Source organism: Leptonychotes weddellii, chromosome 3 (assembly GCF_054177405.1).
Source record: "Leptonychotes weddellii isolate Sample4059 chromosome 3, ASM5417740v2, whole genome shotgun sequence".
In the NCBI taxonomy this organism is placed as follows: domain Eukaryota; kingdom Metazoa; phylum Chordata; class Mammalia; order Carnivora; family Phocidae; genus Leptonychotes; species Leptonychotes weddellii.
In genome coordinates, this window is record NC_138371.1 from 144,774,395 (window position 1) to 144,792,894 (window position 18,500).

An 18,500-nucleotide genomic window follows, 5' to 3' on the forward strand; every position below is an offset into this window, starting at 1 on the left:
TTTGATTCAAAAAACAAATGAGATTTGATCTTTAAAGGCTCATATCTTGTTGTGGCACTCTTGTTACCTTCTGCCTTTTTTGGACATTACCCTTAACTGTCACTAAATGTATCTTTCTCTCAGTTTCAGTTCCTGCTGTCATCAGTACTGTAAGTGGATGACTTACCTAATACTCTGGCTCCATACTTTCTTGAGCCCTACATGAATATTGACCTTTATCTCATCTCTCCTTCACTTAGCTACTTTACTGGTCACACCCTTGATTTTGGTATCAACTAAAATGATGTCACTGAAAGTACTATTCTACCTCCACATCATTAGCCTTTAACAGCAATCTCTAGTCTTCCATCCTGCTTGTACACTACTTAAATTTATCTGTTTGTCAGCTTATCAGGACTTGATGTCCTTTGCCCCTTCTATTTTGTCAGCCCTGAGTTCTTGAGTTCTCTTCTTTTCCATTCCTCTGTGAGATCCCAAGGGCCATCACTTCAAGTTGCTCATATCCCAGACTTTGTTCCCATTTTGACACTTGTGATCTCTATATTATACTTTTCATTTAAAATGTTTTAGAGAACATTTATTAACTTCTCAAGACCTCGGTTTTCTTCTGGATACTGTGTAATCATACCTACTTCACTAGATTATGGTAAGGATGAAACAAGTTACTGTATATATAAACTGTTGAGCCTACCTTCAACCCATGTGGAGATAAGTTATAGAGAAAGATAATGTGACATTTAGCGATAGACCGTGTTTGCACCTACATTACTGTGCTGCTACGGAAACACCCAGCCAGGTAAATTCATATAATATACACCTTGGGTCACCAGCCTCCAGTGGGTCCTTAAGATTGTCAGATAGTCCAATTCTAAGCAAACACATTTATGAAACTTTAAAAGATAGATACTTTGTATTTGGAATAATTGAGTACATGTTTAAATTTTAGAAATCTCCGAGAAGCGAGGGACAATGCTGTGGCTGAAAAGGACCGAGCAGTGATGGCTGAAAAGGATGCTTTAGAAAAACATGATCAGCTCTTAGACAGGTAAGCATTCCAAAAATCTGGAAATGTTAAAAACTCTTTCGATTTTTGTTGCTGTAACTTTTTCTTTTAGAAAAAATATTTTTAATAGAAGTATAATTCAGTTCAGTTACATGCATAATTTTTGTAATATGTAATTATTGCATATACTAAAGCAAGATATAGCACAGTGCAGTCACCCTACAGAGTTTCCTTATATGCCTTTTTTCCATCTCAACCACTACTCCTCAAGAGGCAAACACTTTCTCATTACTGTCACCAGAGCTTAGTTTTGCTCATACTGGATTGAAAATAAATGGAATTGTACAGTATGTACTCTTTGGTGTCTAGCTTCTTTCACTCAACATTATATTTTCATCCATTTTGTTGTTATATCAGTAGTTCATTTCTTAGTGTTGCTGGGTATGAATATACCACAAGTTTTGTTTATTCCTTCATCTATATCAGTGGACATTTAGGTTGTTTCCATTTTGGAGCTATCATGAATGAAGCTGCTATGAACTTTTTTATAAAGTCTTTTTTGGGTATATGTTTTTTATTTATGTTGGATAAATTTTCTCTAGGAGTGGAATTGCTAATCATAAAGTAGAAGGAGTTTTACTTTAAAAGAACTTACTGAACTTGAGTCCAAAGTGTTAATACCATTATGTGCTCCCCAGTTCATTTCTTAAAAACCTATATGTTCTGGTTCATGTGTGTTGGAGGAAGGGGAAGAGAGAAAATTATTTGTCTTTAATTTATCAATAGAAAACTGTATTTATTTTTAGTAGCCTAGCTAATAGGAAAATCACTGATGAGTATTAAGGTAAATGCTATTGAACACCCTAGATTTTCAGTGGTTTGACTACATTCAGAGTAAACAGAATCGTTACCTTTTTTTTTTTAACTTTTATTTTGAAAATAATTTCAGACAGAAAAATTGCTAAACTAGTACATCAGGTTTCCATATACCTTTCACATACTGATAAACTTTGAAAATAACTCAGTGGAGCTTTTAATTATTAAATGAAGACTTGCATATTCATTTGTGATTTAAGCAATACCTGACACTAAAAATTGAGGTAAGTCTTCATATATTTAACCTATTACCAAAATGTCTTAGAAATGGCTCAAATTGTTATACTTGTGAATTCACATCAACTTTATAAACTTGGTACATTAATAAAAATATTAGAGAAGTCTCTTCTGTAATATGAAAGTATATCTAAGTCCAAATGTTTTAATATAAAATAAATTTATAAATCAGCTGTTCTTATTGGAGTGCTGTTATAACCTACCATAAAATCTTTTATTATGTATAACCTTTCCATTTATAAAACTATATGGTGTACGCAAAAGATTTCTTTGGCTTTTTGTTGATGTTGTTTTTTAATGTGATGTATTTAGGAATGGCTCTAGAATAATATTTATGGACAAACTAACAAACTTTAAAAGAAAGTGCAAGATTTTAGGTAGTACACCAGAACTATTATATTTGGGCAGAATTTCATAACTTACTAGCCTTGGTAGTTTTTGTGAATTTAGAGAAAAGACAATAGTAAATCTGACCTTAAAATTGGCTGTTTAATATTTATACTCATATCTGTTATGTCCTAAACTCTGGCACTTTAAAATCCTTCTTAATCTTACTGTCCATATACTAGCAACTGGTATTTATCCTAAAGGCCATGGGATGCTTTAGTACTTAAAGGGATCTTTTGAATTATTGAGAATTTAGTGTTTGTAAAGCATGTAGAATAGTGTCTTACACATAAATAGTAATATAAAAAAGTTTGTTATTATTATTATAAAATAATTGTTCAATTAGTTCTGTTTACTAACTGAACTTTTGATATTTACAAGTTGATCTTTCAAAATCATTTTCCAGTAGAATTTTGAATAAACTGGAACAGCTCATTTTTTTCATTAGGGTTTAATTGATATACAATATTAGTTTCAGGTGTACTACATAGTGATTCAGTACTTACACACATTACAAAATGATCACTACAATAAGTCTAGTTACCATCTGTCACCATGTAAAGTTGTTTTTTTTTTTTAAAGATTTTATTTATTTATTTGACAGAGAGAGAGAGATAGCGAGAGCAGGAACACGAGCAGGGGGAGTGGGAGAGGGAGAAGCAGGCCTCCTGCGGAGCAGGGAGCCCAATGCGGGGCTCGATCCCAGGACCCTGGGATCATGACCTGAGCCGAAGGCAGACACTTAACGACTGAGCCACCCAGGCACCCCACCATGTAAAGTTTTTAAAATGTTATTGACTGTATTCCTTATGCTGCACATTACATCCCCATGTATTATTTATTTTATAACTAGAAGATTGTACCTCTTAATCCCCCTCACCTATTTCCTCCATCCCTCTACCCTCCCTCTGCACTGGCAACCATCAGTGTATTTGAGTCTGTTTCTGCTTTTTGTTTGTTCATTTGTTTTGCTTCTTAAATTCCACATATAAGTGAAATCATAAGGTATTTGTCTTTCTCTGATTTATTTCACTTACCATAATAACGCTGTAGGTCAGGGCACCTGGGTGGCTCAGTCGGTTAAGCGTCTGCCTTCAGCTCATGTCATGATCCCAGGGTCCTGGGATCGAGTCCTGCATCGGGCTCCCTGCTCAGCAGGGAGTCTGCTTCTCCCTCCGCTTGCTGCTCTGCCTACTTGTGCTCTCTCTCTCTCTGTCAAATAAATAAAATCTTAAAAAAAAAATATGCTCTAGGTCTATCCATGTTGTCATAAATAGCAAGATTTTATTCTTTCTTAGAACTAATATTCTGGTGTATGTGTATACACATATCTACATACGTTTACACACATACATACACACCACATCTTCTTTATCCATTCATCTATCTATGGATGCTTGGGTTGCTTCGATATTTTGACTGTTGTAAATGATGCTGTGATGAGCATAGGAGTGCTTGTATATTTTCAAATTAGTGCTTTTGCTTTCTATGGTTAAATAACCAGAAGTGGAATTGTTGGATTATATGGTCATTCTATTTTTAATTTTTTAAAGGAACCTCCAAACTATTTTCCATAGTTGCTGTATTAGTTTACATTCCTACCAACAGTGCACAAGGGTTCCCTTTCTCTACATCCTCACCAACATTTGTTATTTCTTGTCTTTTCAATAGTAGCCATTCTGACAGCTGTTAGGTGATACCTATTGGTGGTTTTGATTTGCATTTCCCTGATGATTAGTGATGTTGAACATTTTTTCATGTGCCTGTTGGCCATCTATATGTCTTTGGAAAAATGTTATTTCAGGTCCTCTGCCCTTTAATCAGATTGTTTCCTTAATATTGAGTTGTATGAGATCTTTTTATATGTAGATATTAACCTCTAATTATATATGTCATCTGCAAATATCTCTCCCATTCAGTATGTTGCCTTTTTGTTTTGTTGATGATTTTCTTTGCTGTGTAAAAACTTTTTAGTTTGTTGTAGTCCCATTTGTTTATTTTTGCTGCTGTGTCCTTGTCTGAGGGGACGGATCCAAAAAGGGCTAAGATCAATGTCAAAGAACTTACTGCCTGTGTTTTCTTCTAGGAGTTATGGTTTCGGGTCTTACATTTAGGTTTTTAATCTGTTTTAAGTTTATTTTTGTGTATGGTGTAAGAAAGCAATCCAGTTTCATTCTTTTGTATGTGGCTTACCAGTTTTCCCAATACCATTTACTAAGAGACTTTTTTTCCCTTTATATATCCTTGCTTTCTTTGTCATAGATTAATTGACCATATACGCGTGGGTTTATTTCTGGGCTCTCTAGTCTGTTCCATTGACTTATGTCTGTTTCTGTGCCAGTGCAATACTGTTTGATTACTTTAGGTTTATGGTATAGTTTGAAATATGGTTGTGATAATTCCAGCTTTGTTCTTCTTTCTCAAGATTGCTTGGGTATTCAGGGTCTTTTGTGGTTCCATACAAATTTTAGTATTATTTGTTCTAGTTCTGTGAAAAATGCCCTTGATATTTTGATAGGGATTGCATTGAATTTGTAGATTGCTTTAAGTAGTATGGACATTTTACCAACATTAATTCTTCTAATTCGTGAACACTGTATATCTTTCCACTTATTTGTTTTCAGTTTCTTTCATAAATGTGTTACAATTTTCAGTGTACAGGTCTTTAACACCTTGGTTAAATTTATTCCTAGATGTTTTATTCTTTATGATGCAATTGTAGATAGTTTTCTTAATTTCTCCTTCTGATAGTTTATTAGTGTACAGAAATGCAACAAATTTATGTATATTAATGTTGTATCCTGCAGGTTTACTGAATTCATTTATTAGTTGTGATAGTTTGGTGGAGTCTTTAGGGTTTTCTCTATATAGTATCACATCATCTGCAAATAGTGACAGTTTTATTTCTTCCTTTTCAGTATGGATGCCTTTTATTTCTTTTTCAGTCTAATTGCTCTAGCTAGGACTTCTAGTACTGTGTTGGATAAAAGTGTGAGAGTGAACATCCTTGTCTTGATCTTAGAGAAAATGCTTTTAGCTTTTCACCATTGAGTACATTAGCTGTGAGTTTGTCATATATAGCCTTTATTATATTGAGGTACGTTACTTCTATACTCAACTCTGTTGGGAGTTTTTATCATAAATGGATGTTGAATTTTGTTGAATGCTTTTTATCTAACTGTCAAGATCATATGATTTTTATTCTTCATTTTGTTGTTGTAGTATATCATGTTGATTGATTTGTGGATGTTGAACCATCTTTGTATCCCTGGAATAAATTCTTGCTTGTGGTGTATGATCCTTTTAATGTCTTGTTGAATTTGGTGTGCTAATATTTTTTGAGGATTTTTGCATCTGTGTTCATCAGGGATATTGACCTATAATTTTCTTCTTCTGTGGTGTCTTTGTCTGGTTTTGGTATCAGGTTAGTACTGCCCTCATAAAATGAGTTTGGGAACATCCTTCCTCTTCAATTTCCTGGAATAATTTGAGAAGGATAGGTATTAACTCTTTTAAATGTTTGGTAGAATTTACCTAAGGAGCCATCTGGCCCTGGACTTTTGTTAGGAGTTTCTTTTATTACTAATTCAGTTTCATTACTAGTAAGTAATTGGTCTATTCAGATTTTCTTTCATCATGATTTAATCTTGGAAATTGTATGTTTTTAGGAATTTACCCATTTCTTCTAGGTTGTCCAATTTGTTAGTGTATAATTGTTCATAGTAGTCTCGTGATCCTTTGTATTTCTGTGGTATTGGTTGTAATTTCTCTTTCATTTTTTATTTTATTTATTTGGACCTTCTCTCTGTTTCTGGATGAGTCTGCCTAAAGGTTTATCCATTTTGTTTATCTTTTTAAAAGAACCAGCTCTTAATTTCATTGATTTCTTTTTCTTTTTCTTTTTTTTTGGGGGGGGGTCTCTTTCATTTATTTTCACTCTGATCTTTATTATTTACTTCCTTCTTGAACTTTGGGCTTTGTTTTGTTCTTATTTTTCTGGTTCATTTAAGTGTAAAGTTAGATTGTTTATTTGAGATTTTTGTTGTTTCTTGAGGTAAGCCTATATTGATATAAACTTCCCTCTTAGAACTGCTTTTGCTGGGACGGCAGGGTGGCTCAGTCGTTAAGCATCTGCCTTCGGCTCAGGTCATGATCGCAGGGTCCTGGGATCGAGCCCCACATCGGGCTCCCTGCTCCGCGGGAAGCCTGCTTCTCCCTCTCCCACTCCCCCTGCTTGTGTTCCTGCTCTCGCTCTCTCTCTCTCTGTCAAATAAATAAAATCTTTAAAAAAAAAAAAAAAAGAACTGCTTTTGCTGTATCCTGTAGGTTTTGGAACATTGTTTTTCCATTTTCATTTGTCTCAAGGCATTTTTTTTATCTTCTCTTTGATTTCTTTGTTGACCCTTTGGTTCCTTAATAGCATGTGTTTAGTTTCCACGTGTTTGTGGTTTTTTTTTTCAGTTTTCTTCCTGTAACTGATTTTCAGTTTTGTAAAGTCCATCTGGTCTAGTATATTATTTAAGGCAAGGCTAGTATTTCCTTGCTGATTTACTGTATGGATGACTTATTCATTGAAAGTATTAAAGTCTTCCACTATTACTGTGTTGCTGTCAATTTCCCCCTTTACATCTGTTAATATTTATATTTAGATGCCTCCCATATAGGGTGCATAAATATTTACAAATGTTATATCCCCTTGTTGGACTGACCCTTTGATCCTTGTGATTCTCTTCTTTGTCTTTGTTACAGTTTGTTTTAAAGTCTATTTTGTCTGATAGAAGTATTGCTACTCCAGCTTTTGTTTCCATTTGTATGGTATATCTTTTTCTATCCCTTCACTTTCAGTCTTGTGTATCTTTAGATTTGAAGTGAGTCTCATATAGGCAGTGTGTAGATGGGTCTTGATTTGTTTGGTTTTTTGTTTTGTTTTGTTTCCATTAGCCACCCTGTGTCTTTTGATTCGAGAACTAGGTCCATTTACATTTAAAGCAGTTGTTAGTAAGTATTCACTTATACCATTTTGTTCATTGTTTTCTGATTATTTTTATAGTTTCTCTCCATTTCTTTCTTCTTTTCTTGCTCTTTTTCTTTTATGGTGTGGTGCCTTTGTTTGGTATCATGTTTGTATTCCTTTCACTTTATTTTCCTTGTATCTATTACAGGGTTTTGGTTTGTGGTTACCATCTCTCTCTCTCTACATATATTTATAACAGTCTGTTTTAAGTCAATGGCCGCTTAGGTTCAAATGCATTCTAAAAGCATATTTTTACTCTGCCCCCTACCACATTTTATATTTTAATGTCATATTTTACATCTTTTTATTTTGTATATTCTTCAGCTAATTATTGTAGTTATACTTGATTTTATTTCTTCTTAACCCTCATACTAGCTTTATAACTGGTTAATCTACTATCTTTATAATTACCTTTATTAGTGAGATTTTTTTCTTTCATATATTTTCTTATTTCTAGTTATGGTCTTTTCTTCTCTGCTTAAAGAAGTCCGAATCTTCAACATTTCTTATAAGGCTGATTAAGTGGTGGGGAATTCCTTTAGCTTTCCTTGTCTGGAAAACTTTTTCTCTCTCCTTCAATTCTGAATGATAACCTTACTGGGTGGAGTATTCTTCATTGTAAGTTTTTTCCTTCCAACACTTTGAATATATCATGCCACTCTCTTCTGGCCTGCAAAGTTTCTGCTGAAAAATCAGCTGATAGTCTTTTGGAGGTTCCCTTGTATGTAACTAGTTGTTTTTCTCTTGCTGCTTTTAAGATTATCTCCTTATCTAATTTTTGACGTTTTAATTATAATGTGTCTTGGTGTGGATCTCTTTGGGTTCATCTTGTTTTGGACTCTCTGTGCTTCATGGACTTGGGTATTTGTTTCCTTCATCAGGTTAGAAAAGTTTTCAGACATTATTTCTTCAAATAAGCTTTCTGCACCTTTCTCTCTCTTTTCTTCTTCTGGGACCCCTATAATGCGAACATTAGTACACTTGATTTTGTCCCAGAGGTCCCTTTAACTATTCCCATTTATTTTATTTATTTTTTTTTTCTGATGGGGTAATTTGCACCAGTAGTCTTCTATTTTTCCTTATCATCTAATCTGCTGTTGATTCCCTCTTCTGTTTTTCATTGGAAAACTAGGTCCATTTACATTTAAAGCAATTGTTAGTAGGTAGGCACATACTGCCATTTTGTTCATTGTTTTCTGGTTGTTTTTATATATACCAGCTCTGGTTGGTATATTCTTATGTTTTCTCTTTGTTAAAGTTCACCCTGTGTTCATCTATTCTTCTCCCAAGTTTGCTGATCCTCTTTATGACCATTACTTTGAACCCTTTACCAGGTAGATTATTTATCTCTGTTTCATTAAGGTCTTTTTCTGAGTTTTTGTCTTGTTTTTTCATCTGGAATTATGTTATTCTGTCTCCTCATTTTGCCTGATTTTTTGTGTTTGTTTCTATGTGTTAGGCAAATTGGCTACCTCTCCTTGTCTTCAGGGAGTAACTTTGTATAGATGTCCCCTGGGGCCCAGAACTGCAGTCTCCCCCCCGCCACCAGGCCAAGTGCAGTGTGCACCCATCTGTTGTGGCACAACAGCAGCTGGAAGAATCCCCCTGCAAAGGCTTATAATATTCCTGGATGAAGTTAAAAAAAGGATTCTTGATGTCCCTGCAATTTAATTCTTAATTAATCTATAAATTCGGTGTAATTCATGTCAAAAATTTCAAAAGCCTTTTTAATGAAACTTGACAAAATGACTAAGATTCTTTTTCAGAATTGTTATGGCTATTCTTGTTCCTGCCTATTCTTGTACCTTCATTTTTCCATGTGAATTTTTATAGTTATATTTTTTACATTGTACCTTTCATCCATCCAAAGTTCATTTGTGGGTATGGTGTAGATAGAGAACTACTTTGTTTTTTCATGAAAATGTTAGTTTTCTTAAGTTAAACTATACATTTGATGGGATCCAAGTAGAAATATCAGCAGGTTGTTTTTTTGTTTGTTTGTTTTTAAGTCTAGATTCTAACTTCCTCTTGTGTTGGTTGGTGTTAGAATAAGCACAGGTTTTTTGGGATCTTGATAAGGGAAAGTAGGTTAGGCATGCATTTGGATTAAGTGCTTTACAGTCATTTCTGTTTATAGTAAAATAATTGCTAGCTATTTCTTACTAGTGGTGACTTCCAGGACTGCTCCTGTTGTCTATCCAACCCCCATAAGTGGTGAGAACCAGGAATATGTCTTAGGTACCCATTACTGGAATGAGGCATTGTTGCCTTCTTTCTTTATGGAGGATATGCAAGATGCAATAATAACTTATTTTGGAGGAGATTCCCTGGCATTTGTCAGACATTGGGTTACATATGTGATGGGTTCCTGAATCTTCATAGATTTTTTTTCTTCCAGTTTTATTGAAGTATAGCTGACAAATAAAACTGTAAGATATTGAAAGTATACAAACTGATGGTTTATTATAGGTATACATTATGGAAAGATTTCCCCCCCATCAAGTTAATTAATACCTTTCTCACCTTACATGTTACCATTTTCTTTCTTTTGGTGAGTTCTTTTTTTTTTTTTTTTTAAGATTTTATTTATTTATTTGACAGAGAGAGAGATAGTGAAAGCAGGAACACAAGCAGGGGGAGTGGGAGAGGGAGAACCAGGCTTCCCGCCGAGCAGGGAGCCCGATATGGGGCTCGATCTCAGGACCCCAGGATCATGACTTGAGCCGAAGGCAGACGCTTAACAACTGAGCCACCCAGGCGCCCCTTAGTGAGATTTTTTAAGTCTTACTCTCAGCAACATTCATTAACACAATATAGTGTTAGCAACTATAGTCACCACATTATACATTAGATCCTCAGACTTTATTAATCTTACAGCAAGCTTTTTTAAAACAGACATATTAAATCTATGGTTTATGTGGAAAAATTAAATAAATGAGTTTCTGAATAAGAACCTACAAATTTTATCTAATCACTATGGTAACCAGCTAGGTGAAAAGGAAACTTTGGACCCATTTCTCACATTTTAACAGGGTAAATTCCAAATAGATGAGAAATTTAAATGAAAATAAAGTAGTAGAGAAACTATAGGAGAATATTTTCATAAGCTTGGAAAGAAGAAGTCTTTTGAAACTCAAAAGTTGTAAAAGTAAGAATTAATAAATGTGACTACCTACAAATGAAAAATGTTGATGTGGCATTACCACCGTAAAGAAAGTCAAAAGAAATGCAATCTGTGAAAAGGATTTGCATCTCCTATCACAGTCATGTAACTAATTTCCTTCTAAGAAGACCCTCTTTCAAGTCAATAATAAGTGAAAATTAGTTTCACATTAAAAGTACACTGATTTTTCTGAAAAAACTTTGGCTTTTTTTCATCACTTTCTGTGGATATGGAAAAACTGGGAATCTTATACATTGTTAGCAGGATTTTTTTTTTTTTTTTTTTTTTTTAGGTTTTTATTTATTTGCTTGAGGGAGAGTGAGACAGCCAGAAGGAGTGAGAGAGAGAGAGAGAGCACAGAGGGAGAGGGAGAAGCAGACTCCCCGCTGAGCACAGAGCTCAACATAGGGCTCGATCTCAGGACCCTGAGATCATGATCTGAGCTGAATGCAGACACTTAGCTGACCGAGCCACCCAGGCACCCCTGTTAGCGAGATTTTAAGGTGCTACAACTCCTAGGGAGAGTTATTTAATAACACCAATCAAAAATACAAGTGCACATTGGTCTGGATCCAGGAGTTAACTTCTAGTACATTATCCTGCAAATATTCTTGCTGGCTACAAAATTACATATATACCAACTTATTCTCTTTTTTTATTTAAATTCAATTAATTAACATATAATGTATTATTAGTTTTAGATGTAGAGTTCAGTGATTCATCAGTCTTATAAAATACCCAGTGCTCATTACATCACGTGCCCTCCTTAATGTCCATCACCTTATTACTCAATCCCCCCACACACCTCCCATCCAGCAACCCTCAGTTTGTTTCCTGACATTAAGAGTCTCTTATGGTTTATCTCCCCCTCTGGTTTCATCTTGTTTTATTTTTCCCTCTCTTCCTCTATGAGCCTCTGTTTTGTTTCTTAAATTCCAGATATGAGTGAGATATATAATTGTCTTTCTCTGATTGACTTATTTCGCTTAGCATAATACCCTCTAGCTCCATCCACGTCATTGCAAATGGCAAGATTTCTTTTTTTTTTTTTTTGATGGCTGAGTGGTATTCCATTGTGTATATATATATATATATACCACATCTTGTTTATCCATTCATCTGTCGATGGACATCTGGACTCTTTCCATAGTTTGGCTATTGTGGACATTGCCATTATAAACATTGGAGTGAGGTGCCCCTTCAGATCACTACATTTGAATCCTTTGGGTAGATACCTCGTAGTGCAATTGCTGCGTCGTAGGGTAGCTCTATTTTCAACTTTTTGAGGAACCTCCATACTGTTTTCCAGAGTGGCTGCATCAGTTTGCATTCCCACCAACAGTGTAACAGGATTCCCCTTTCTCTGCATCCTCGCCAACATGTCGTTTTCTGACTTGTTAATTTTAGTCATTCTGACCAGTATGAGGTGGTATGTCATTGTGTATTTCCCTGATGCCAAGTGATGTTGAGCATTTTTTCATGTGTCTGTTAGCCATTTGTATGTCTTCTTTGGAGCAATGTCTGTTCATGTCTTCTGCTCATTTCTTGACTGGATTATTTCTTCTTTGGGTGTTGAGTTTGATAAGTTCTTTATAGACTTTGGATACTATGTTGAACAACAGTGGTGATAGTGGACATCCCTGCCATGTTCCTGACCTTAGGGGAAAAGCTCTCAGTCTTTGCCCATTGAGAATGATATTCGCTGTGGGTTTTTCATATATGGCTTTTATGATATTGGGTTATGTTCCCTCTATCCCTACACTGTGAAGAGTTTTAATCAAGGAAGGATGCTGTACTTTGTCAGATGCTTTCTCTGCATCTATTGAGAGAATCATATGGTTCTTGTCCTTTCTTTTATTAATGTAGTGTTTCACATTGATTGAGTTGCAGGTGTTGAACCACCCTTGCAGCCCAGGAATAAATCCCACTTGGTGGTGGTGAATAATCCTTTTAATATACTGTTGGATCCTATTGGCTAGTATTTTGGTGAGAATTTTTGCATCCATGTTCATCAGGGATATTGGTCTCCTCGTCTGGTTTTGGGATCAAGGTAATGCTGGCCTCATGGAAAGAGTTTGGAAGTTTTCCTTCCATTTCTACTTTTTGAAACAGCTTCAGAAGAATAGGTATTAATTCTTGGTAGAATTCCCCTGGGAAGCCGTCTGGCCCTGGACTCTTGTTTGTTGGGAGATTTTTGATTACTGCTTCAATTTCCATGCTGGTTATGGGTGTGTTCAGGTTGTCTGTTTCTTCCTGGCTCAGTTTTGGTAGTTATACGTCTCTAGGAATGCATCCATTTTTCCAGATTGCCTAATTTGTTGGCATATACTTGCTTATAATATATTCTTATAATTGTTTGTATTTCTTCAGTGTTGGTTGTGATCTATTTCATTCATGATTTTATTTATTTGGGTCCTTTCTCTCTTCTTTTTTAAAAGTCTGGCCAGGGGTTTATCAATCTTGTTAATTCTTTCAAAGAACCAGCTCCTAATTTCGTTGATCTGTTCTACTGTTCTTTTTGTTTCTGTTTCATTGATTTTGGCTCTGATCTTTATTATTTCTCTTTTCCTGCTGGGCCTAGGCTTTATTTGCTGTTCTTTCTCTAACTCCTTTAGGTATAGGGTTAGGTTGTATATTTGAGATCTTTCTTGTTTCTTGAGAAAGGCTTGTATTGCCATAAACTTCCCTCTTAGGACTGCCTTTGTTGCATCCCAAAGGTTTTGAACAGTTGTGTTTTCATTTTCATTTGTTTCCATGAATTTTTTTCTTTAGTTTCCTGGTTGATCCATTCATTCTTTAGTAGAATATTCTTTAGCCTCCATGTATTTGAGTTCTTTTCCAAATTTCCTGTTGTGATTGAGTTACAGTTTCGAAGCATTGTGGTCTGAAAATATGCTGGGAATGATCCCAATCTTTTGGTACCGGTTGTGACCTCATTTGCGACCCAATATGTGATCTCTTCTGGAGAATTTTCTATGTGCACTCGAGAAGAATGTGTATTCTTGTTGCTTTAGGATGAAATGCTCTGAATATATCTGTGAAGTCCATCTGATCCAGTGTGTCATTCAAAGCTCTTATTTCCATGTTGATCTTCTGCTTAGGTAATCTGTCTATTGCAGTGAGTGAGGGGTTTAAGTCTCCTACTATTATTATTATCAATGTGTTTCTTTAATTTTGTTATTAATTGGCTTGTATAATTGGCTGCTCCCATGTTAGGGGCACAAATATTTACAATTATTAGATCTTTTTGTTGGATTGATCCTTTAAGTATGATACAGTGTCCTTCCTCATCTCTTATTATAGTCTTTGGTTTAAAATAGAATTTGTCTGATATAAGGATTGCTACCCCAGCTTTCTTTTGATGTCCATTAGCATGATAAATGGTTTTCCACCCCCTCACTTTAAATCTGGAGGTGTTTTGGTGTCTAAAATGAGTCTCTTGCAGACAGCATATCGACAGATCTTGCTTTTTTATCCAGTCTGATACCCTGTGTCTTTTGATTGGGGCATTTAGCCCATTTACATTCAGAATAACTATTGAAAGATATGAATTTAGTGGTATTGTATTACCTTTAAAGTCACTGTTTCTGTATATTGTCTCTGTTCCTTTCTGGTGTATGTTACTTTTGGGCTCTCTTTTCCCTTAGAGGACCACTTTAAAATTTCTTGTAGGGCTGGTTTAGTGATTACAAATTCTTTTAGTTTCTGTTTGTCCTGGAAGCTTTTTATCTCTCCTTCTATTTTGAATGACATCCTTGTTGGATAAAGTATTTTGGGCTGCATATTTTTCTCATTTAACACCCTGAATATACCATGCCTCTCTCTTCTGGCCTGCCAGGTCTCTGTGGCTATGTCTTCTGCCAGTCTAATGTTTCTACCCTTGTAGGTTAAAGACCTCTTGTCCCGAGCTGCTTTCATGATTTTCTATTTGCCTCTGAGATTTGCAGGTTTCACTATTATATGTCGAGGTGTTGACCTATTTTTATTGATTTTGATATGCGTTCTCTGTGCCTCTTGAACTTGAATGCCTTTATCGTTCCCCACATTAGGGATGTTCTCCACTATAATTTGCTCAATATACCTTATACCTCTCTCTCTGTCTCCCTCTCCTCTTCTTCTGGGATCCCAATTATTCTAATATTGTTTTGCTTTGTGGTATCACTTATTTCTTGAATTTCCCCTCATGATCCAGTAGTTTTTTATCTCTCTTTTTCTCAGCTTCTTTATTCCCCATCATTTTGTTTTCTATATCACTAAATCTCTTGTCTGTCTCATTTATCCTACCTGTTAGTCTCCTTTTTTGATTGCGTCTCATTAAGAGGCTTTTTTATTTCAACTTGATAAGGGTTTAGTTCTCTTATTTCTCCAGGAAGGGATTCTCTAGTGTCTTATATGCCTTTTCAAGCCTAGCTAATATCTTTAAAATCGTTATTCTGAACTCTAGTTCTGACATCTTACATATGTCTATACTGATTAGGTCCATGGCAGTCAGTACCGCCTCTTGTTATCTTTTTTGAGGTGAGTTTTTCCATCTTGTCATTCTGTCCATAGAAGGATAGGTGAACAAAAGAACCAAATACTAAAATGGCAATAACGACCCCAGAGAAATATACACTAAACAAATCAGAAGAGACATGAAACCAGAAAAAAGAAATTAAAAAATATATATATAATCAGACAGGCAGACAGGTGAACAGAACAGAGCAATAGACTGGATCATGTGTGTATTGTAGTCTGTTTGTTAGAAAACTAGATCCCAAAATTGCAGCGAAAGAAAAACTTATATATATACAAAAATAAAATTAAATACAATGAAAGAATAGAATGTAACTGTAAAAATGAAAATTAAAAGACAAAAAAAAAAGTAAAGAAGGAATATAAAAGATAGGTGAACAGAACAGAGCAATATACTATATCCCAGGTATACTTTGGTCTGTTTGTTAGAAGAAACTGCATCCCAAAATTGTAAAGAAAGAAAAACATATATACACAAAAATAAAATTAAACACATTGAAAGGATAGAATGCAACTGTAAAGATGAAAATTTTAAAAAGACTTTACTAAAAAAAGAAGAAGAAGAAGAGGAAAAAGATGAGAGAATATCAGACAGATGAGAACAGAGCAGTACACTCTATCTTGGGTGTATTCTGTTCTGTTTGCTGCAGGAAACCGCATCCCAAAATTGTAAAGAAAGAGAAACGTATGTATATACAAAAATAAAATTAAATACAATGAAAGGATAGAATGTAACTGTAAAAATGAATATTAAAAGACTTTCAAACAAGAGTTGATAAAATAAGAAATTGAGAAAGGGAAGAGAAAAAAAAATTAAAACTGAAAGACTAAAGAATCATGTGAAAAAAACCATGAATTGTATTTTCCCCTAGCACTGGAGTTTTGCAGTTCTGTGTGATCTGTAAACTTGGTCTTAGCTGGATGTTGTTGCTGATCTTCTGGAGGAGGGGACTGTTGTGCTGAATCTCAGGTGTCTTTTCCCCAGGCAGAATTGCACTACCCTTACCAGGGGGCCAGGCTAAGTAATCTGCTCTGGATTGCCCTATGTGGGTTTTGTTCCCTGAAGCTTTCTGAGCTGTTTTCAAGGATGAGAAATGAAAATGTCAGCCACCTAATCTCCAGCCCCGGAGCCGAAAGCTCACACCCCGCCCCCACTCCTCAGTGCATCCTTAGGGAAAAGCTGTCAGTCACTCTTGTGTCTCTGGTCCATGCTCCATGCTCACCCAGTCTGTGACCGAGCATTTCTTTCTCATCCATGCAACCCCATTTCTGGTCTCCACACCCTGCAGACTCCTGCAGCATGCACCCGTGCTACTCCTTCCAGGGTTGGGGGAGGGGTCTCGGCACGGTTCTGCCATTTGCTGGGCCCCTGCTCGGAGAGTGGTCACCCAATCATGCCGCGGTTCATGGTTTATGGCAACACTGAGCTGAACGTCCACTCCTGGGCTCACTGATTGCAACTCCAGTGCCTGGGAGCTCTGCCTCACTCAGGCACCCCAGGCCTCCCTGAACCCCAGGGATCTTGAGACCACACTGTCCCACCTGGAATTCTACCCCACTTCGCCACCTGAGCACCTTTCAGGCAGGGAAGTCCCTCACCAGAGCAGCCTTCTAAAAGTTCTGATTTTGTGCTCTGCTGCTATATCACTTTCCTGTAGCCAGCAGATGGAGGTCCCTCCCCCCACGGTTTATCTTCCCATATATCCCCTCGGATTAACTTCTCCACACCTCCTACCTTGTAGAAAGTGGTCACTTTTCTATTTATAGAGTTTCAGCTATTTTCTTAGATCTCCGGTTGAGTTTGCAGGTGTTCAGAATGATTTGATAGCTATCTAGCTGAATTCCTGGGACCAGACAAGACTAAGGTGGTCTACTCCTCTACCATCTTCGACTCCCTCAACTTATTCTTTATAGCAGAGGTTACAATTACAAAAGCTGAAAACACCCCAAATGTCCATTGACATTTAGGCAGTGGTTAAATAAGTTATAGTATGTAGAATACAGTATGTAGCTATATGAAAGGAATGAAGTACTGTATATCCTGATGAGGAAAAATCTTCAAGATATGTTATTAGGTGGAAGAAGGCAAGGTGTATGTATATATATGACAGTATCAACATATATATACACTAGCTTTTTTCACCCAGGCTATTTATCACACATATATATATGTGTATATGTACACACAGACTTATATACATATACACATACATTTATAAATAAAAGGCAGTTGTTTGTATTTAAATTAAGAACAAAACAGTACATGTTTGTATATATTTGCCTATGTATATATAAACACTTATTGCTTACAGAACAGGAAATTAGGTGTCTGGTGGACAGATGTTGGATATAGATTTTTTTACAATATATTCTTTTGTACTTCTCAGTATTCAAATTTGTGAATATGTTCCTTATTTTTTAATGTTTTAATGAAATATAAACAAAGAATGATTTTTGTTATTAACTTGGGTAAAAATAAAAACATATTATAAAACAAGTTTGATATATAAAACAGAAGAATTACAAGTAAATTGTATTACAGAATGAGGATCCCAGTAGATCTTTTCAGGCAGAATTAATGAGCTGAATGAAAATTAATGAATAAATACAAGATCATGTACAAGAAAACATGTGCTTTTAGTATAGGCTTCGAATTGAAATGTGAAAATGACTTGGAAGATTTCAATACGGAGATATTATCCACACAAATGGAAGTTATATTTCCATGTATAATACATTATACAAAGGACATACCTCCTTTTATTGCACTTTACTTTATTGCACTTCACAAATACTGTTTTTTTTCCAAACTGGATGTTTGTGACAGCCCTGCATCAACCATTTCTATCAGCACCATCTTTTCAACAGCATTTGTTCACTTTGTGTCTGTGTGTCACAATTTGGTAATTCTTGCAGTATTTCAAACTTTTTCATTATTATTGTATTTGTCATGGTATCTGTGATCAGTGACTTTGATATTACTCTTGTAATTGTTTGGGGGCACCATGAACTTCACCCACATAGGACAGCAAACTTAACTGATAAATGTCATGTGTGTTCTGACTCCTCCAACCAGCCAGTCCCTTGTCTCTTGCCCTTGAGCTTCCCTATTCCCTGAGATATAACAGTACTGGAATTAGGCTAGTTGATAACCCTGTAATGGCCTCCAAGTGTTCAGGTGAAAGGAAGAGAGTCGTATGTTTCTCAATTTAAATCAGAAGTTAGAAATGAGTAAGCTTGGGCGCCTGGGTGGCTCAGTTGGTTAAGCGACTGCCTTCGGCTCAGGTCATGATCCTGGAGTCCCG

The 18,500-nt window shown here is 35.7% G+C and overlaps 1 protein-coding gene across 1 annotated transcript in view; it reads left to right on the forward strand.

Annotated features, from left to right (window-relative positions):
* Window positions 1–18,500, forward strand: part of PIBF1 (progesterone immunomodulatory binding factor 1) — a 209,400-nt gene that overhangs the window by 51,753 nt on the left and 139,147 nt on the right. The window contains exon 10 of the mRNA XM_081815019.1: window positions 947–1,045. Within this exon, the coding sequence (XP_081671145.1) occupies window positions 947–1,045 (99 nt within the window). The remainder of the gene's footprint in view (window positions 1–946; window positions 1,046–18,500) is intronic.